The following is a 22,304-nucleotide window of genomic DNA, read 5'->3' as shown; positions in this document are numbered from 1 at the left end:
CAAAGATGACTTTTGTGAAGTTTCAGGAGTCTGTAGTAGGCAGCCTTGTTTTAGTGGAACAGGCAAGTGTTCCTAGAGTTGGAGTGGTGGAGGATGTTGCCAGATTGAAAGATCGCCACTTTCCTGATCAAATTCCTCCTACAACCTCAAAAGACTTTCCCAGTCGGAGATGTAGAGTCTGTTGGCGAAGAGGTTTGCGGAAGGAGGTTTGTATGTACTGCCCCGACTGTCCTTCTAACCCTGGGCTGTGTGTGCCTGCTTGTTTTAGAATGTATCACACACAAAAGAAGTTTTGGGAGCATCCATGAGTGGTAAAGTGAACAGGCTGGTCTCTAGTCTTTAAAACTGATTGTTCTGTTTCAAAGTTGGCATTTGTGTTGTGTATTTAGATTTAGTTGTTGTGTTAGTAGATTTGTATCAATTTGCAATTTGTTTCTGTTTTTTATTTGTCTTTTAAAAAAAACTAAAGTATGATGTTGGTTTGCGTGTAGTGTCCATTGTCTGACGGTGTGCATGGTTTGGCGCTTGGCTGGCGGTGTCTGTGGACTGGTGCTTGGCTGGCGGTGTCTGTGGACTTGGTGCTTGGCTGGCGGTGTGCGTGGTCTGTTGTTTGGTTGGCGGTGTGCGTGGTCTTGTGCTTGCCTGGTGGTGTGTTGGGATTGGTGCTTGGCTGGTGGTGTGCCTGGGCTGGAGCTTGGCTGGCGGTGTGTGTGGAGTGGCGCTTGGCTGGTTGGTGTGCGTGGGGAGGTACTTGGCTATTTGTGCATGGAGTGGCGCTTGGCTGGCGGTGTGTGTGGAGTGGCGCTTGGCTGGTGGTGTGTGTGGAGTGGCGCTTGGCTGGTGGTGTGCGTGGAGTGGTACTTGTCTGTCTGTGCATGGAGTGGTGCTTGGCTGGCGGTGTATGTGGAGTGGTGCTTGGCTTGCGGTGTGCGTGGAGTTGCGCTTTTCTAAATTGGTGTGCGTAGAGTGGTTCTTGGTTGTCCGTGCACGGAGTGGTGCTTGGCTGGCGGTGTGTGTGGATTGGTGCTTGGCTGGATGGTGTGCGTGGAGTGGCGCTTGGCTGGTGGTGTGTGTGGAGTGGAGCTTGGCTGGTGGTGTGCGTGGAGTGGTACTTTGATGTCTGTGCATGGAGTGGTGCTTGGCTGGTGGTGTGTGTGGAGTGGTGCTTGGCTTGCGGTGTGTGTGGAGTGGTACTTGGCTGTCGGTGTGCGCTGAGTGGTGTTTGGCTGGCGGTGTGCATGGTCTGGTGCTTGGATGGTGGTGTCGGTGGACTGGCACTCGGCTGGCGGTGTGTGAGTAGTTACTTTCTGTTGGTCACTACACACACTGCTAGTTGAGTGACACTCCACGCAGTCCATCATTTTGTGTTGTTGCAATGTCAGAAATGTGGGCGTGTGAAAGTGATGGGCCCTTGAATGGCGCTGTCTGCTGGTGTGAGTGTTGAAATGTGATGGGTCCGCGGCTGGCGGTGTGAATGTTTTGTATGTGTCACACGTACGAAAGGTGTATGAATGGCCTGTAAAGAGGTTGGTGCCTTGACGTGAGTCAGTGGTTCAGCTTATCATACTTTCAATTATACGCAGTGTATTTCATTTTTGTGAAATTACTTGTGAATACAATTGTATGTACTGAATCACCACTCACCCTCGTGCCAAATCCAACCAGAATGTGTGTGTGCTTGCGGATTAGATGGCTGTGCAGTAATGTTTGTCTTTTATCTCTTTCTGAAGTAGGGTGTACCTTGTCCCTTATTGTGATTGTTGTAATGTGTTGCTGTTCCTTCCGGATGGTGTCAATGGTCTGGTTTGTATCAGGTATGAAAGGTGCGTGAATTGCCTGTAAAACGGTTGGTGCCTTGTCGTGGCTTTACAGCTCACGAGTTGCCAGTCACTGGTTCCGTTTTTATGCATTTATTTATTGACAGAGCATTTCATTTTTTGAAATATCTTGTTAATAATATTTAATGTACTGAACCATCACTCGCCCTCGTGCCAAATCCAACCTGTATGTGTGTGTCTTTGAGGAATAGTCAGCTGTGCTTGAATGTTTGACTTTTGAGTAACTCTGTTACGGTGTACATTATAGCTATAAATAACTTACTAAATTTAGATATTATTTTTAAACCATGGAAGTATATGGTCATGTCTTTCTGGTGAATTCTATTGTTGATTTTTATCCACAATCTCCTGCAAACTTGAAATTGTCTGTCACAATTTCCTTGAATCACACGCTCTCAAATTGAAAACTTCTCCACCGTATGATTTGGACCGTTTCCTGTTGCAGCCACTATGCCTACCCACGCAAGTACCATTTTTATCGGGAGAACTGGGGGAACGCTGGGTGGGAGGAAATTTGTGTGAGCCCAGTGATGCCACGCTTTCCCACACAAAAAAAGTGTAAAAAACGGATTTTTTCAGCAAAAATTGACGTTTGCAAGGGATTCTGGGTAAAGGAACGTTGGAGGATCCATGCAAGCCATACCTCCTTGGAAGCCTCCGGGTGTCTACTTTTCAGAAATGTGTGGGTTTCCTGAATTCCCCTGGGTGTCTAGTTTTTAAAAATGTATAGGTTTGCTAGGTTTCCCTAGGTGCTGGCAGAGCTAGGAAGCAAAAACAAAAGGTAGTCTTTTTGTCCAAAAAGTGCAAGATTTCACTGGGAAATTGAGGTGCGACCATGTTGCGTTTTGTGCTGTTTCATGTCGCAGCCACTATGCCTACCCACGCAACTGAGGTACCATTCTTTCAAGAGACCTAGGGGAACGCTGGGTGGTGGAAATTTGTTGATCCATGCAGATTCCAGAACTTTCCACCACAGAAATGTGAGGAAAATGTGTTTTTTTTGTCAAAATCTTAGCTTTGCAAGGGATTCTGGGTTACAAAACTTGGGGGTAGGCAGACGAGTCACCCCATCCTGAATTTCGCTGGTTGTCTAGTTTTCAAAAATGTATAGGTTTGCTAGGTTTTCCTAGGTGCTGGCAGAGCTAGGGCGCAAAAACAAAAGGTAGTCTTTTTGTCCAAAAAGTGCAAGATTTCACTGGGAAATTGAGGTGCGACCATGTTGCGTTTTGCGCTGTTTTATGTCGCAGCCACTATGGCTACCCTATGCAAGTGAGGTACCATTTTTTTCGGGAGACCTGGGGAACCACTGGGTGGGTAGAAATGTGTTGATCCACGCAGATTCCAGAACTTTCCTCCACAGAAATGTGAGGAAAATGTGTTTTTTTGTCTAATTCCTAGCTTTGCAAGGGATTCTGGGTAACAAAACCTCCTGGTGGTAGGCAGTTGAGTCACCCCATCCTGAATTCCCCTGGGTGTCTACTTTTCAAAAATGTATAGGTTTGCTAGGTTTCCCTAGGTGCTGGCAGAGCTAGGGCTCAAAAACAAAAAGGTAGTCTCTTTGTCCAAATAGCGCAAGATTTCACTGGGAAATTGAGGTGCGACCACGTTGTGTTTTGCGCTGTTTCGTGTCGCAGCCACTATGCCTACCCACACAAGTGAGGTACCATTTTTTTCGGGAGACCTGGGGGAACACTGGGTGGGTTGAAATTTGTTGATCCATGCAGATTCCAGATCTTTCCTTCACAGACATGTAAGGAAAATGTGTTTTTTTGTCAAATTCTTAGCTTTGCAAGGGATTCTGGGTAACAAAACCTGGTGGTAGGCAGTCGAGTCACCCCATCCTGACTTCCCCTGGGTGTCTACTTTTCAAAAATGTAGGTGTATGGGTTTGCTAGTTTACCTTAGGTGCTGGCAGAGCTAGGGCTCAAAATCAAAAAGGTAATCTCTTTGTCCAAAGAGCGCAAGATTTCACTGGGAAATTGAGGTGTGACCACGTTGCGTTTTGCGCTGTTTCGTGTCGCAGCCACTATGCCTACCCACGCAAGTGAGGTACTATTTTTTTTGGGAGACCTGGGGAAACACTGGGTGGGTGGAAATTTGTTGATCCACGCAGATTAGAACTTTCCTCCACAGACATGTGAGGAAGATGTGTTTTTTTTGTCAAATTCTTAGCTTTGCAAGGGATTCTGGGTAACAAAACCTGGTGGTAGGCAGTCGAGTCACCCCATCCTGAATTTTCCTGGGTGTCTACTTTTCAAAAATGTATAGGTTTGCTAGGTTTCCCTAGGTGCTGGCAGAGCTAGGGCGCAAAAACAAAAGGTAGTCTTTTTGTCCAAAGAGCGCAAGATTTCACTGGGAAATTGAGGTGTGACCACGTTGCGTTTTGCGCTGTTTCGTGTCGCAGCCACTATGCCTACCCACGCAAGTGAGGTACCATTTTTTTTGGGAGACCTGGGGAAACACTGGGTGGGTGGAAATTTGTTGATCCACGCAGATTCCAGAACTTTCCTCCACAGACATGTGAGGAAAATGTGTTTTTTTTGTCAAATTCTTAGCTTTGCAAGGGATTCTGGGTAACAAAACCTGGTGGTAGGCAGTCGAGTCACCCCATCCTGAATTTCCCTGGGTGTCTACTTTTCAAAAATGTATAGGTTTGCTAGGTTTCCCTAGGTGCTGGCAGAGCTAGGGCGCAAAAACAAAAGGTAGTCTTTTTGTCCAAAAAGTGCAAGATTTCACTGGGAAATTGAGGTGCGACCATGTTGCGTTTTGCGCTGTTTCATGTCGCAGCCACTATGCCTACGCACGCAAGTGAGGTACCATTTTTTGGGGGAGACTTGGGGGGACGCTGGGTGGGTGAAAATTTGTTGATCCACGCAGATTCCAGAACTTTCCACCACAGAAATGTCAGGAAAATGTTTTTTTTTTTGTCAAAATCTTAGCTTTGCAAGGGATTCTGGGTAACAAAACCTGGGGGTAGGCAGACGAGTCACCCCATCCTAAATTTCCCTGGGTGTCTAGTTTTCTAAAATGTATAGGTTTTCTAGGTTTCCCTAGGTGCTGGCAGAGCTAGGGCGCAAAAACAAAAGGTAATCTTTTTGTCCACAAAGTGCAAGATTTCACTGGGAAATTGAGGTGTAACCATGTTGCATTTTGCGCTGTTTCATGTCGCAGCCACTAGGCCTACCCACGCAAGTGAGGTACAATTTTTTTTGGGAGACCTGGGGGAACGCTGGATGTGTGGAAATTTGTTGATCGACGCAGATTCCAGAACTTTCCACCACAGAAATGTGAGGAAAATGTGTTTTTTTTGTCAAAATCTTAGATTTGCAAGGGATTCTGGGTAACAAAACCTGGGGGTAGGCAGAAGAGTCACCCCATCCTGAATTTCCCTGGGTGTCTAGTTTTCAAAAATGTATAGGTTTGCTAGGTTTCCCTAGGTGCTTGCAGAGCTAGGGCACAAAAAACAAAAGGTAGTCTTTTTGTCCAAAAAGTGCAAGATTTCACTGGGAAATTGAGGTGCAACCATGTTGCGTTTTGCGCTGTTTCATGTCCCAGCCACTATGCCTACCCACGCAAGTGAGGTGCCATTTTTTTCGGGAGACCGCGGGGAACGTTGGGTGGGTGGACATTTGTTGATCCACGCAGACTCCATAACTTTCCACCACAGAAATGTCAGGAAAATGTGTTTTTTTTGTCAAAATCTTAGCTTTGCAAGGGATTCTGGGTAACAAAACCTGGGGGTAGGCAGACGAGTCACCCCATCCTGAATTCCCCTGGGTATATAGTTTTCAAAAATGTATAGGTTTGCTAGGTTTCCCTAGGTGCTGGCAGAGCTAGGGCTCAAAAACAAAAGGTAGTCTCTTTGTCCAAAGAACGCAAGATTTCACTGGTAAATTGAGGTGCGACCACGTTGCGTTTTGCTCTGTTTCGTGTCGCAGCCACTATGCCTACCCACGCAAGTGAGGTACCATTTTTTTCGGGAGACCTGGGGAACCACTGGGTGGGTAGAAATGTGTTTATCCACGCAGATTCCAGAACTTTCCTCCACAGAAATGTGAGGAAAATGTGTTTTTTCGTCTAATTCCTATCTTTGCAAGGGATTCTGGGTAACAAAACCTTCTGGTGGTAGGCAGTTGAGTCACCCCATTCTGAATTCCCCTTGGTGTCTACTTTTCAAAAATGTATAGGTTTGCTAGGTTTCCCTAGGTGCTGGCAGAGCTAGGGCTCAAAAACAAAAAGGTAGTCTCTTTGTCCAAAGAGCGCAAGATTTCACTGGGAAATTGAGGTGCGACCACGTTGTGTTTTGCGCTGTTTCGTGTCGCAGCCACTATGCCTACCCACACAAGTGAGGTACCATTTTTTTCGGGAGACCTGGGGGAACACTGGGTGGGTGGAAATTTGTTGATCCACGCAGATTCCAGATCTTTCCTTCACAGACATGTAAGGAAAATGTGTTTTTTTGTCAAATTCTTAGCTTTGCAAGGGATTCTGGGTAACAAAACCTGGTGGTAGGCAGTCGAGTCACCCCATCCTGACTTCCCCTGGGTGTCTACTTTTCAAAAATGTATGGGTTTGCTAGTTTTCCTTAGGTGCTGGCACAGCTAGGGCTCAAAAACAAAAAGGTAGTCTCTTCGTCCAAAGAGCGCAAGATTTCACTGGGAAATTGAGGTGTGACCACGTTGCGTTTTGCGCTGTTTCGTGTCGCAGCCACTATGCCTACCCACGCAAGTGAGGTACCATTTTTTTCGGGAGACCTGGGGAAACACTGGGTGCGTGGAAATTTGTTGATCCACGCAGATTCCAGAACTTTCCTCCACAGACATGTGAGGAAAATGTGTTTTTTTTGTCAAATTCTTAGCTTTGCAAGGGATTCTGGGTAACAAAACCTGGTGGTAGGCAGTCGAGTCACCCCATCCTGAATTTCCCTGGGTGTCTACTTTTCAAAAATGTATAGGTTTGCTAGGTTTCCCTATGTGCTGGCAGAGCTAGGGCTCAAAAACAAAAGGTAGTCTCTTTGTCCAAAGAGCGCAAGATTTCACTGGGAAATTGAGGTGCGACCACGTTGCGTTTTGCGCTGTTTCGTGTCGCAGCCACTATGCCTACCCACGCAAGTGAGGTACCATTTTTTTCGGGAGACCTGGGGGAACACTGGGTGGGTGAAAATTTGTTGATCCACGCAGATTCCAGAACTTTCCTCCACAGAAATGTGAGGAAAATGTGTTTTTTTTGTCAAATCCTTAGCTTTGCAAGGGATTCTGGGTAACAAAACCTGGTGGTAGGCAGTTGAGTCACCCCATCCTGAATTCCCCTGGGTGTCTACTTTACAAAAATGTATATGTTTGCTAGGTTTCCCTGGGTGCTGGCAGAGCTAGGGCTCAAAAACAAAAAGGTAATCTCTTTTTCCAAAGAGCGCAAGATTTCACTGGGAAATTGAGGTGCGACCACGTTGCGTTTTGCGCTGTTTCGCGTCGCAGCCAGTATGCCTACCCACACAAGTGAGATACCATTTTTTTCGGGAGACCTGGGGGAACACTGGGTGGGTGGAAATTTGTGATCCACGCAGATTCCAGAACTTTCCTCCACAGACATGTGAGGAAAATGTGTTTTTTTTGTCAAATTCTTAGCTTTGCAAGGGATTCTGGGTAACAAAACCTGGTGGTAGGCAGTCGAGTCACCCCATCCTGAATTCCCCTGGGTGTCTACTGTTAAAAGATGTATAGGTTTGCTAGGTTTCCCTAGGTGCCGGCAGAGCTAGGGTGCAAAAACTGCAGGTAGGCACTTTGCCAAAAAAGGGTCAATTTGTAACTGCAAAATTTAGGTGTTACCACGTTGCATTTTGCGCCGTGTCCTGTTGCAGGCACAAGCCCGACCCACACAAATGAGGTACCGTTTTTATGGGAAGATTTGGGGTAATTTAAATTTGTAAATCAACTGTTATTACCAAATGAGCTTTCATGCATTTCTCCGTTTCAATGAACGACATTGTGTAAAAAAAAAATATTTTTGAAAAATGACCAATAATTCTCATGCTAGTATGAGTATTCCCAAGTTTGAAAATGTGCAATTATATACTGTTTCTGAGCTCTATAATTTGTACCTAATTCAGAAATACATAGGTGTCTTTCATACAGATTTTTCCATGTATACATTTTCCAAGACAAAGTGCTCTATACCCAGTAAATAAAAAAATACCATTTCAAGTTGCTGCTCAGTTTTTGAATCTGGGTTCGTCGGGTTCTTGGTGAAACTACAAGTCCTATATATCCCCACAACCAGGTAGGTCTAACAAATGTAATGGTATATTGCTTTCCAAGAGCTGTCAAAATTATAAAAAGTTATAGGTGAAAACGTTGAGACAAAAGTCTGTTTTTTTCAACAAATTTTCAAATATTCCAATATTTAACTGTTAATTTCTATAAAGAACCCTTCATGGATTTAGAAAAATGACCCCTTTCTGAATTTAGAATGTTTTCTACTTTTCGAAAATGTACAGCTTTCCAGGATCCATTATTGCTTTCAAACTCATTTCTACCATTAACTGGAAGGAGGTGGAAAGCTCTAAAAATAGCAAAAATAGGCTATGTCCCAGAAAGATGCCAAAACTGTGTGCAAAATGTCGGTTCTCTGACAAAAGACTGTCATTCCCTAAAAGCTGAGAAAATGGAAATTTCAGCCCCACAAACCCTTTTTTGATAACTTTTTCAGGGAAAAACCCAGAGGCTTTCATTTGCAGCCCATTTTTCCAATTTTTCTGAAAAAAACAAAAAAAACACTATATTTTGGTTAATTTCTGGGACCCCTTCAAGGGAATCCACAAACCCTGGGCGCCTTTAGAATCCACATGATGTTGGAAGAAAAGGACGCAAATTTGGCATGGATACCATATGTGGTCAAAAAGTTACAAGGGCCTAAGCGCGCACTACCCCAAATCGCCAAAAAAAGGCTTAGCACAGGAGGGGAAATCCCATATGTTTACATGGATACTGGCAATAGAACGCGTAGATTGATCCTAACATCCCAGTCAGACACCTAGTGATAGGAACTTGGTTGTTAATAAAGTTAGGCCTTGTGAAAAAAAAGTGTTGATCCCACCGCCCATGCGCGTAACGCACTCAGCGTAAATACCAGTCTCACACCAGCTCTGTAATACAGACCAAACGAACAACGTGAGGAGAAAAGACGCCCCGCTATTAGCACCCGCGAGGTAAGAATAATAATACAAAAAGAGCTTTAATAAAGGACTCTTAGCAAGCCGACAGGCGGCCAGTCATTAGGCAACAATCCAAGCGCGATTATGGAGATTGAACTCTTCAAAGCAGAATGGATAAAACAGACCGTAATATTATCACCTGTTTTAGTACGAACCCCGCGCTTGAGAGAGATGAAAGTTAAGCATGGAAATCTGGGAGTTAAAACAATAATTAACCAATGAAAAGAGGCTGCACGTAAATGATCTAAGTTAATATACACTGGGATTGATAGAGGATTCCGTATTAAGAATGTTTATTTGTACATTCCAGATATTTTCTAATGAAGGTGCATGGGGCACTGAAATGTATTGGAATTCTATAAATATGCTCTATATGAAAATATCATTTGGAATATGTGATTAAACACATACCAAGATGAAATGAATAAATCGAACTTTGATGCAATGATATACGAATTTCATAGTGAAATCATTCCACGTAAACCTTTTTGCTGAATATTGTTCAGCCCCAATACCTGTGCCAAGGGTGAGAGACCTATGGATCAATAGGTCTGCTACACTTTGAAGTATCAGTTACACTCCTGGAGGGGAGTGATACCCTCGAGCACGGATTAAGTACTATTCAACACAAGGCGGTGCACATCCCAAAACCTTGAGACAATAATTAAACCTGCCACAGACAAGCAGCGTCAGTGTGGGGAACGAGGCAATAATTAAAATGAAGCGCCAAGCCTCAGTGCGTGATCACCACCAGCGCGCAAAGAGCGATGTGGAGAAAAGCCGGGCAGCGTCTGAATAACGACGCCACAGACCGCGCACGCGCGCTACCAAGACGCTCGGGCTCAAAGCCTACCGCGTCGCTAAACAATTTAGCTAACAGCCTGCGAAGCAGGAAAAACATTCGAAACAACAATAATTATCAAAAGGCAAGCTGTCAAAGAAGAAACCCAAACTTCCACGCCACAAGTTAAAGTGAAGAAAAAACGGGGACTTAACTTGACGCTGCAGCAATGGAGAAAGAGGAAGGACTTACGGCGTGGGATGCCTTTATGCTGTTGCATGGACTACTATTGGCTATTGTGTTACCATGACTACCGCTAGGCATGTTGGGCAGGGTAGTTCATGGTTGTTGTTTTTCTTCACTGTGCTTTTAACTTGCTGTCCAATAAAATGGAGAAAGGACTAGCATAATCCTCACCTCTGCTTCCTGACATAGAAGTAAGATTAAATGCAGGGTCTTGCACAAAGGAATCTGAAGCTGGATTCATGGGAATACAGGGAGTTAACATCAGAGACGACAAACTGACGAGGAGGTAACAACTTACAGTTTAAAGTAAAGATGCCGATAAGATTACGCCATTAAAGTGCCAGATAAATAATCTGATTGATGTATTCCCAACGTGAACAGCAGGTTCATAAAATCCAAACAAGGTCTGTCGTAGTATTAAACTGCAGATTGATTAAATCAAAACATGGTGCGTCGTAGTATTAAGACGATAGTACAGTCTCTCCAAACAAAGCACAGTTTAAAATAATCCAAGGCTTCTTATAGAATAGGCACAATATCCAATTTTGACTTGAATAAAGTATAAAACACACGTAATCTCCAATATTCCAGCAAAAATTTAAAATAATCCAACGTGTAAACCGGTATGAAATATAAGGTCAGTGGGTTCACTAGACAAAGAAAAAATCATTGCCAATAAATGTAGAATGGTCCAAATAAGTAAAAGGCAAAAGTCCAAGTAAAATATGAAAATTATGTTTATTCAGGAGTTAAGTGACCCACGACAACTCCAATGACAGGACTGGCAATGTATGACATAGGCAAGAACAATAATCTAGACGAGAGAGAGCCCAGAATTCTGAATACATCATAATACAAAGCAATGCAACTTTATTTACAGGATACAGGATCATACAACTTACCACACTTCACTTTCCTTATGGTTGGTGGAATGGTTATGAGATTGCTTATCATTACCTTCTGTAGGAAGGTAGCATCCTTCTGCACGGTTAACCCCACTTTCTGCCTGGTGTTGCTATGTTTTTCTGACTAGTCTGACTGGGGTACTGCTAATCAGGACCCCAGTCTCTGGGCTTCCTCACTAAAGTGGGCATGGTGAGTACCTAGGTACACTCCAGATTGGCTGCTGGTGTAGCCTAAAAAGTCCCTAGTATAGGGTACTGCGGTACCGAGGGCATAGGTACACCAGGGGGCTCCCATGAGCTGGAGCATGTATTATGCCACTCATGAGAGACCACCTAAATTGTGACGACAGGCCTGCCATTGCTAGCACCACATACAACAGATATGTTTCCTTATATCTAAGGTCACTGCACTTAAAACCTATAAGTCAGCCCTAAGGCAGACCTTTCAATACTAAAGGCAGAGTGCTTGGTTCTAATTTTGAGGGTACCGCTGCATGAGCAGGACACCCCTACAACCTTCAGAGTCCATTCTCCCGGGTTGTAAGTGCATCACCCTTAAGATACATAGGGTGGCCATGCATCATTAAGCTATGGCTATCTCTAAACTGGCTCTAGCAAACCCTGTCATGTTTGGTATCGAACATGTTGACTCCTACCCTCATGTGGAAGCCCTCAGTGCTCCTGGTACCAGTCTTCTAGACCTGTACAGCAAACTATGGCTGCTGCCGACCAGAGGCACGATTCTACCTGTCTGCTGCTGAGCCCAGCCCGGGCAGGGTAGACAGGACAATGGGTTTCCTGTCCCAGGGAGGTGTGACCACCTCCCAGACAGGACTTAGGGTCTCGTTACGATGACGAAGGGAAGCCCTTCCGTGCTGGTGGCGGTGGCTGAAAAGGTTCATTTTCCCGCTCCAGGTGCGGTCATTGCATCCACCAAATTACAATGGTCCAACAGAGGCCGTTTTCCGTCCGCCGCGATCTGTCAGGCCCCACACGCTTTTTTGCGTATGCAAGGGTGGTAGATGGAGCCAACAGAGCAAGACCGGTTTGCGAAGCATGTTCCGTCTGCTAACCAGATTACAATGTTGCAAACAGCTCTTCCCACCGCTGCGTAAAAACCACCACATCACGGATGGCAGAATCACAACAACAGAGAGGAAAAGCAGAGACAGTACCCATAGAACCACCGGATCCACCATGGATCCTGCACTACAGGCCTTCCCGCAGCTCTACCTGATGCACCTCCGGCAGACAAGACGCCACTGCGTTCAACAGCAGAGGTATCATTTCCACCCATGCAACCCCTGAACAACTACAACTCCCAGCAAGCGTTGCAACACCATGATGAATGTGGCAACCTACCAAATGCAAAGTGCGAGGCCCACACAATCCCCATGAGTGACCCTCGGTGCCCCTAAAGGCAAATGGGGTCAATGCCGAGCACCGCAGTTGCCGAGCGCGCACACCGCAATATCAAAAAATGTACACGCCGAAGGCTCCCATTGGCTGATGGCTCATTCGCATAGTGTGTGCCACACCGCTGCGTCATGGAAGTTGCAACCGCACTCATGCAGCATTCAATTGGGGCCAATGCGTGTCATCGCTGCAGGTGCTAGCTAACGCTCATGCAAACACATTCTGCATTAGCATTGTCGCCACACATTAGAAATCATTCGCCTAAAGTGATTGTTGCACTTTATGTATAATGTTGTGGAGGCACCCATGCATATAAAGTAACCACACAGACACCGTACATGTATAGTAGAACTGGCCCAGGGTACATGTGTTCAGCCCAGTTTGTTGGCAGGGTCCCATGTCCAGTGACACCTGTGCTGGATGGCTGTGGGGGGTAAGCCAGGCCCTGGGAGTGGCTGGTACAAAAGAACAACTAGAACAGTTACCAGCTGCTCACTACACTGTGAAGTTATGAGAGAGTGTGACCTGTGAGTCAAGTCTTCACACACATGGTATGTCCAAGGAAAGGAGAGTGATGAAATTACATACGTAAAAACTTGTATCAAACAAGGGTTCCCTGTATAACTGAATAGAAACATGCACCCCTAGGTCAGGGAAAAATACACAATGTAAAGAACAGCCTAGGCGAAAGTCTTAAATTGCCTACACAGTGGTAACAGGACAAGAGACTTAAGAAGGACAGTTTCCAAAAAAATACGTTTTTGTGCTGAACAAATTTATTATTAAATAAAACAATTTAAAAATACATATCTCAAATGACACATTAAAATTATATTTCAGAAATATAAATCATAGTAAAAAACACATAATCAGTTCCTTTTACAATGAAAAAATGGGGGAGTGGTGTATCAAGTTGTGTGTCGACGCGTTTCGGCGGCCAGCGCCTTTCTCAAGACAGAGGACAACTTTAGATAGGAACAGCCTGAGGAACCGAATTTTTATATATTTCATTCAGGTCTTTGGAAGATTAAAGGATTCAGTTGGTATTGGTGACAGAAATCTAATCTGACCAATGATTGTTTCTTATGCAAAGCTGATGATGATGTATATTCCACTTTTTAAATTGAAGCAGGATGGATGGATTAATCTGGTATTTAAGGCGAAAATGCGTCGCCTTCACGGAATATGACCAGTTAGAGAAGGGGCTTCATATTTTGGAAATAGCACCTAATAGTGCAATTCGTTAGCATCAAGTTCTTAAATGGCAGTTGTTTGGAGGACTTCTGAAGATTCTATTTAGCTGCTTGTCATAAATCACTGAAGCACGTTTGGAACAGAAGACCGCCTTCACTCGCTACGACCAGAAACGCCGCCGGTAATATCCAGATACCTACAACCAAGGCGTTTGTCAATCCCCAGGCTTCTGAAGCAAACCGTGAATATTTTAGTTCATAAGCTGAATACGGATTTTCCCATCGGTTTGTGACAACCAGCACCAACAGCTCATCATCAACTACTTCTGTTGAGTGTGAGTTATCAATGAGCGACCTTGCCTGTGTCTGTGTGCCTTGCTGTTGTGTCACAGACTTTGACAATTGTTCCTGAGATTTTGCACACATACTCGATTATGCGCAGGATCAGTGAACTTGGGCATGCAGGGACTGTGCAACCAGAAGCACCGCTATGCACAGGACACAATTGCTAGACTGCCTGACTAGCTCTCCTACTCACTCAGAGTGTCAAAGCATGCAACATATGTGCCACAACAGGTTGAGAATGCATGAGTACCTAACCAGTAACCACAGTGATATATCCATTTAACATGAAGCAAGATGTCGCATCATTAATCCCTCTGGATGTAGACCCAGGAATATATCCCCCATCCCTTGCAGGAAGGAGTTCTATCAGATGTCCCTGGTCTTAGTCAACAGACCCCATTTCTCTGCCTATATATGGTGACATTTGGATTACATTTGCAGTGTCGCTCTTATCACTGCATGGATCACTCTCTAAGTGTGGGGCATCTAGCATTCCCATGTCATCCAAAGGGGATCTGTGTCCTCTTGCATCTGTGAGACTTTGTTGGGTAGGGTGCTAGGTCCAGACAGAACAGAACAGAATGACAAGGGACAATGTTCTCCGACCACGGACAGAATGTTCAGACAGTACTCCAGGACCGCACAGAGAACAAGCTCTGCAGACAGCTCTCATGAAACAGACATATACTAAGGTACTTGGAGGTCCAAGTCCTAAAAAAAGAAGTGGGGGTACTGACCAAGTAAGACAAAATGCAAATTACTCCACAATGTCATAGTGCTATGAAAGAAGTAAAATAGTGCAACTAAAATGATTTGTGAAAATACTGGGACAGACTAACCCGTCTTACAGGGTCTGCATTGATATACAGGGACAGAATAAAGGCAAAAGCCAGACTCATGCCAGACGGCAATGTCCACAACGGTCAGATGACAGCCTCCACTAGCTCAGGTATTTGGTAGTAAGCGAAACAGAACGCAGAGCTCAGCATAGTCTTAGCCAATGCAGACAGGGCTAAAGTCAGGGAGCTGGATGACAGTTCTTGTCAGGAGTCGTGAAGAAAGGGAAACGATAATTGAATTAGTCAGTAACAGGAACTCTTGCTGTTAAGTAGTTATGAATCCAAAAAGGCACAGGCAGCTTTGAAGGCAATCAGTTCCAAAAAACGATCAAATTCATCTTCAGCGAAGAGGACCACCAGCCAATCCAGCAGTATAAAGGAACAAATGTGCCCCTCACACCACAAAGTTGCAAGGAGTGTCCCATCACAACCTGGGAGAGGTTCGGAGTAGGCATTGCACAGGAGCCATTGTGCAAATGCACAGGCGCAGCTGTCAGCTTGTCTGACACATTGGAAGGCATCCCATAAACATGTCTCACAGAAGCAGTCTTGCACGTGGATCAACAAAGAAGTCACCCACAGCTCATGATCCAGGTCAGCAAGGCAGATATCCATGCCCCAGTCAAACAGACATCTTCTGCAAGAAAAGACAGGTTGCACGCAGGTGAAATAGGCATAGCAGAACGTTAGCCTATAACTGATGCCCAGCAGAGCCAATGTGACACATCCAAAGAGAAGCTGCATGCGGTCACGGTACAGTTGCAACTGAGCTGGCACAGCCTGGACCCCAGGACGGTCAGACATGGCGTGAGAGCAATATCAGAACCAGCGCTCAGCTGTACAGCCAGTAATGATCTGAAACCTCTAAATGCAGTGTGAAATTGGAGGAATGACACCTGGTGGTACTCCCAGAAAAGCATGAAAGGAAGGGACAAGGCCAGAGTCCACAAGTCTGATAAAAAGTGTGCAACAGCCTTCAGTATCAGACTCTATCAATAATTTGTGTGTCGGTTCACTGCGAAAATAGTGGGAGAGCTGTGTTCTGCAGTAACTGAATCGTGCAGGATCGTCAAGACACCTGGAATTCGAAGGTCTCCGGGCTGATGTGGGAGCGACTACTTGCCTGCACACTCATTGAAGTATGCTTTCGCTATGAGAATGTGAGGCCACAATTGACTGTCCACAATCACTTATGGGGGAGTTAGCAGAACATTGCCACAAAAAGGAAACATTGTGCAACTGTTCCTATATACGTGATGCCTGACCTGTGCACGCAGCAGTTGTGCAGATGCAGGAACAGCTAAGTATATTTGGAAAATAGATTTGGTGTGGGTATTCTGTCAGGGAATGGTATTCATGTGGTTATGCATGCATAAATCGCCCATGTCTTATGAAAATCCCTGTGCAACAGTACTTGAGTGTGTGAATGCAACAATGTCACCATCATCCACATGACAGGATGTGGTGTGATGCTGGCTCCTGTGGGCACACTGCTAAGGATTTCATTGGTCTGCACTATGTGATCTGTGACAACTTCCGTCATGTCCATGTTGATGTTATTATGGGGATGGGAGCACACTGCTTCACCTCCCAGCACAGTTGACCCCTTGGCAGTCTGATAAATGCAGTTCAGTCATGATGCTTACTTGTCATGTGACTAAGTTATTTCACCTGATTTGGGCAGAGAGAGGTACAGAAACTCGAGTGGATTGTGGCAGCTTCCTCAGCAGACACCGATAGCAGTGTATCTCACCTCTAATGATGAAGGATGATAACATGACACATGTGTCTAGGGAATCACAGCACTGAGCTGCACCAACCTTGCTGACACACGACAACGGTGACACGAGTAAGCATTTCTGCTGAACTGCATTGGCCAGGATGCTAAGGGGTGAACTGTGTTGGGAGGTGTAGTCGTGTGCTCCAGTCCCCCTACTGTCCATGTTGATGGTGTTGGCTGGTGTTATCTGGAAGACATATTGTACAGTGTTGCCTAGTGGTGTGCTTTGCGGTTATTCCATAATCTGTCAATGCACTGTTATTTCCATTTCCAGCATCCCCAGTGTGCCTGGTGTTAATCGCAACTGCTGGTAAAGGGACAGTGTTGGAGGCAGCTGTGAAGATGGAGGTTCCTGACACACAGGTCGTTGCTGCAGGGGTCTGCGTTGGTGGTGCAGATGTTGTGGTAGTTGTGGTAAGAGTGGGGGTGTCAGTGAGGGCCAGAGCATGGCCTGCCCTGGGCACGCCGGAGGGGACATATGGGTCCTCCTCACCTGAACAGACCAGGGATTCTGCATCTGAGGGCTCACCGTCTATGGGGAGGGGGGCTGGCAGGGCTCGTCCATGGCATGGTCGACTGCTGTTGCTTGCAAGTCACCTTTTGGAGTAAGGTCATTTTGTCAGAGTGTTCTGCACACAACACAACTTTGATGTTCATGTTTGGGACATTTAATTTGAGATGACATGACTTTTACCTTGGCATTACTAGGCATTCATGTCAGTATCTCATCAGTCGCACATGCTGTTGAGGTACATACAGGGCTTTAAGTGGGCCAGGTCTCACCGGTGCTGGGCACCATAATTTATTTAAGGGGGCCTCAGTACGGGTCTCTTTCTTGCTCTGTTTTGTGTACTGCCCCATGCGGTCCATTCTTTTAGCTAGAATGCTTTGACAGCAGGCACATCGATGTGCACATGGTAACACTTCTCCCTTCTCACTGGTGTTGTCGTTACGGCATGACGTCATGTCAGGTGAGCGTTGTGGGGAAGTGAAATCCTTTAAGGATTCTTTTTGTCTCTGGAATTCACTCCTTTGGAGAATCATGAGCAGCAACATCGTTGTGGTGTCAACAGAGCTTTAAGTGTGAGATTTTCCAAAGTTAGATGTAAGCCATAGTTGCTGCTTCTTTATCTCATGCAACTGACAAACATTGCCAAGATCAGTAGTCTGGAGTTGTAGTAGGTATCAGGTTACTTGTAATATCATATATCTGTGTGCAATGGCAGTGACAGAAAAATGCTAGTCGGGTAGCCCAATATGCTAAGCCCAGATTTATATCTGAGGTTTTTAGGCCACGTCCTTAATTACATTTGCCAGGCCCCTTTAGGAGACACACAGTTTTTTCATCCCACTTAAAGCGCTGGGTACCTACATTGCTCATTAGCGATGTGGCATGGCTAAAAGGCCATTTTCATGTGTACCGATGTTGTATTTCGGAGGACATGTCCTCTGGTGCTAACTTGTTGCTCCTCCAATTCAGTTAATTCTTGGACATTTGTGTCTTTTGGTTGTGTATCTGACTACCAAGCTGCGACTTCATGATTTGTGTTGTGCTTTCTGTGCTTACCTCCTGTGGTTAGTGAGGTTTAACAGAGTTTTCATGCATGGGTAATGTTGACCCGAGTCTTTCTGCTTTGAGGCAATGGGACTTGCAAATTAGCTTTATGTGGTCGCGTTCTTGTATTCAACTTTGCAATTGCATGTGACTTCATCAGTGACACTGTGAATCATGTGGTCTCTCAACGGTATTAGCTGTATGTGCACGGCCTGAAAAATTATGGGGGTTTCCAGAGTTGGTTACCAAGTGCGGGATGTGGGGGTCATTTGGCTCCATGCTGTTTGTGAGGGGAGACAGAGGGCCTTGTGGGAGTTGTGGTCTTGCTGTCAGGTTTCAATGACCACTCCCCAGTAAGATGACTAGCTACCTGTTGGGAGGCACTGTCAATGGAGTTAGCTGCCACATGGCTGCTGGGTGGGGAGGGTGAGCCTTGCTGTTTGGGAGGGAGGCCAGGGTGCATGCGCTGACCACCTACCTGTGAGGTTGAGCTGATTAACCCCTTCGTGCTCATGACGAGCTGAGCTCGTCATGAGGCACGGTGCTCATGTGCTCATGACGAGCTCAGCTCGTCATGACCACACCCATTAACATTATGGCCAAGCACAGCAGAAGATGATCTCAAGCAGCCAAGGTGTTAAGTAGATGCTGTCCTCGTGATCCATTCATATTGTAAGCGTGCATTCCACATGAGTTTGAGGGCGGGCGATTAGAGCTTACTTGCTGTGCACAACGGTGCATTGTAGTGTGATATGATCATTTTGTTGGGACTTACAGCCTCCAGTCACCCCTCGATTCAAATGACACTCTGGATGCATTATGACAGGCCCCTTCTCCTCCCATTCAGTGAAGGTTGGTGATGAGACGGGAGGGCTGCCACCAGTTCTCTGGGCCGCTGCGTGGTTCCTCTGGACCCAATGCTTGACCCCATCCTTGAGGTCGCTTCCTGATGTCACTCATAGTGCTTAGGGGGAGGTCCCTACGACATTGACTACTGTGGATCCTTGCCCACATCTGATTCTTGCGCACAAGTGGGGTGTGTTGGACCAGGTGCCCAAACAAATGTGGTTTTACCCTGATTATCTTGCCTGCCTTCATTTTCAACTCTGAGTCGCTGAATTTGGGCATTTTCTTGAGGGGCAAGGTGCAAATGAATGAGGGCTGCAGGTTGCAAGTTTTGTTGGAGATATGTGCAGTGTGTGACGTGTGTGGGTGAGAGTGTTGTTGTGTGGCGCTGGGTGGGTGTGATGTTGTGCTGTTTGAGTCAATGATATCCTATCTCTCCGTCTCAGCTTGTGGTGTGCAAAGGATGTTGGTTCCAGAAGGGCTTGGTTTTACACTGTGGTATGTGGGTGTGTCCACATGAGTGATGACCTCCAGATATCGCTTTCAAGCAGCGCATGGCTTTCCTTACCAGGAGCTAGTTGTGGTGTGTCATTGTGGCGTGTGTTTTGTGATTGAGGGCAACAGGGAGTACACCTTGGGTACACTTCGGGTATTGATGTGAAGTTGGTTCCATCTGAAATTCATGTGGCCTATGTGCATGCACTGCAGTCGGACGCAGTGCTCGGTTTGCCGAATCCGCATTCTCATCGTAATGTGCTGTGCGGTCATACCACGGGCGGAGCGCAGTTTTCCCCGTCCGCCGTGGTCGGATTTGCAGCTTTTCCATCCGTGGTGGTCTTTTGTGACATCCGTCTGCTGATTGTATGTCTTAACAACGAGTTCCCTAACCACGACTTCCCTAAAAACGAGGTCGCAACCACGACCTCGTCTAAACCACAATTTTTTTTACCACGCATTCCTTTATCACGATTTTTCGTGGTAAAGGAATGCGTGTTAAATAAAATGCTTTCCATCTTTTACCTTGATCCTCCCACCCCTTAAAAAAAATTCCCACACCCTAAAATCAAACACGATCACCCACACACCCTATAAATTATCCCCAACCCCTACAAACGAATCGCAAAGCCTCCCAACCCCTGTATATTAACCCCAAACACCCCACCCTCTAATAACTAATTCCTCCACTCTAAAAATAAACATGATTACCCTCAAACCCTAATAACTAAACCCCAACCCTAAAATCTAACCCAAAACCCCCCACCCACTGAAAATTAACCTCTCTTACCTGTTCCTCAGCGACGCTCCTCCTAACTGACTGCTTTTAGACACTGACATCAGGTTGGGACTAAGATGCAATGATAGTCCTCAGATGAGGGTGACATAGACGGAAATTAGGACGGCACAGTGGGGCTCAAATGCGGGCAAAGCAGGACGCTTCATGTGAGAGGTACACACGGAAGTAGTGCTGGCTGGGAAACATCCTGAACAATGACGCAACCTGAACTCCGCCCTGCCTGAACACTAGACCGAACCAGCCATAACCATGCACATGCGTGGTGAAGGCTGAGTCGTTGTTCGGGCAAGTCGTGGTTCCGCTTTCGTGACTCCGGAACTCGTTGTTCCGGAGTTATTGTTCAGGATGATTCCCCTGTCTACCGCGGTCTGATTTTGCGTTCATTGCATCTTAATTTGACCGACGGAAATGCCGTGGGTCATGCAGGGGGATTTTTCCCGAAACCGTGGCTGTTTGAGGGCTTTTCCGTACGCCATCTTAATTGGGTCCTTAGTGTATTGAGGTAAGATGTAGGCGCTTGCCAGTGCCACTGACACTGCTTGAAGGGCACATTCGGTGCCCTCCCTGCATACTCCCATTAAAAACTAGTTCAGGTAGCCCCTCTACTTACAGGTACCTCTCACTACGAATCCACCTCTGGGAACCACCGGACTCTTCTCAACTTTTTCATCAGCTACATCTTCCTGAATTTCTCCATTGTGGTCCAAGGCGGTTTCCTACGCCTCTTTGCACCTATGCACCCGGTTTCTCAGGTGTAATTATCCTGATTCCTGGGGCATACACGGGTGGGGTGGCTCTCCAACTATCCGTCCTCCACAGGGTTTCTTGAGGGTCCAGTGGAAAGTGCCCTTCTTTAAAATTGCATTTGCGACTTACCGATTGAGTAACATTAGGATTAAGCACGCAGTTGTGTTCCCAGTCTGCAGACTACTTCTGTGGGGTTTCTAGATACTCACCTAGGGTGGTTCCTTGGGTCCCCGGCTCTTCTACATTTTCTTGAATTGAGTCGTGGTTCCCACACTGCACACAACTTCTGTTGGGTTCCTAGATACTCACCATGTGTGGTTCATTGGATTCCTTCTGGGTCCACTCTTGACTTGAGTCGTGGTTTGCAATCCACTATTTTTTAATCTGGTTTGGTATGTGCTACTTACGTATTTTATTGACAAATTAATGTGTGTATTGTGTTTATATCTCCAGGTAGGAGATGATATGTTGTAATATTAATTGTTAATAATAAATATATATTTTGTATACCTACACTGTGTGGTTCTTTTTCATTTAACCTATACTGTAAGATTAAGTACTGGTAAAACAAGCTGCTTTACACTCCTTCTGGACTAGGCTGCTCTCCACAGTAATGACTTAGAGAGCTTTCTATGATTGTCTAAGACCACTAAAATCATCATAAGAGTTGTCTAGATTAGTGCAGGGTGCTACACTTACATAAGCATGCACCATACACTGAGCCAGCCTTCTCCCTTCTCTTCCTTTCTGGTTGGAAGAGTGGTTATGACATTGCTTTAGCTTAACCTCTTTCTTCCTTTTTAGGTTGCAGAAGGGGGATGACATTGCTTACCATTCAATTTTTCCTTCTCTGTAAGGTTGAAAGAGTAGTACGCCTTTTCTACAGATTTGTCAAACTGCTTATGGTATTGGTTGCCGTTGCTATCTTCAAAGAATGTTCCTTCTTCTCTTTAGGATTGGAACTGTGGTTATGACAGGGCATATTCTTGCCCTCTTCATTTTCTCTAGGGTTGGGATGTTGTTAGCTCCTTGGGCTCTGGTTACTCATTCCCTCTTCTTTCTTTCTAGGGTTGATGCAGTTGCCCAACTATCTGAACTAGCAAAGAATGTCAGAGCAATAGAACAGAGGCTGATGCTGCAAGAAGAGCAGGTAATTTGCCCTGGTTGTTTTTCATATTAATTTCATAGTTATCACTTGATGATTTTGGGGTTGGTTGAGTTGAAATAATCAGGCCCATATTTCCAATAGGCTTATCTGATAGAGACGTGTAGCTGCAGATTCCTTACCGTAGAATTTCCCCAGGCGTCA

At 45.6% G+C, this 22,304-nt stretch overlaps 1 protein-coding gene across 1 annotated transcript in view; it reads left to right on the top strand.

The window, feature by feature from the left end:
• Nucleotides 1–22,304, top strand: part of LOC147693352 (transient receptor potential cation channel subfamily M member 2-like) — a 3,804,886-nt gene that overhangs the window by 2,795,694 nt on the left and 986,888 nt on the right. The window contains exon 24 of the mRNA XM_086935946.1: nucleotides 22,064–22,145. Coding sequence (XP_086792072.1) covers nucleotides 22,064–22,145 — 82 coding nt within the window. The remainder of the gene's footprint in view (nucleotides 1–22,063; nucleotides 22,146–22,304) is intronic.

This window comes from Lissotriton vulgaris, chromosome 8 (assembly GCF_964263255.1).
Source record: "Lissotriton vulgaris chromosome 8, aLisVul1.2, whole genome shotgun sequence".
NCBI lineage: Eukaryota > Metazoa > Chordata > Amphibia > Caudata > Salamandridae > Lissotriton > Lissotriton vulgaris.
The sequence above is the reverse complement of the archived record's forward strand: the minus strand, read 5'-3'. Positions and strand labels throughout refer to the sequence as shown.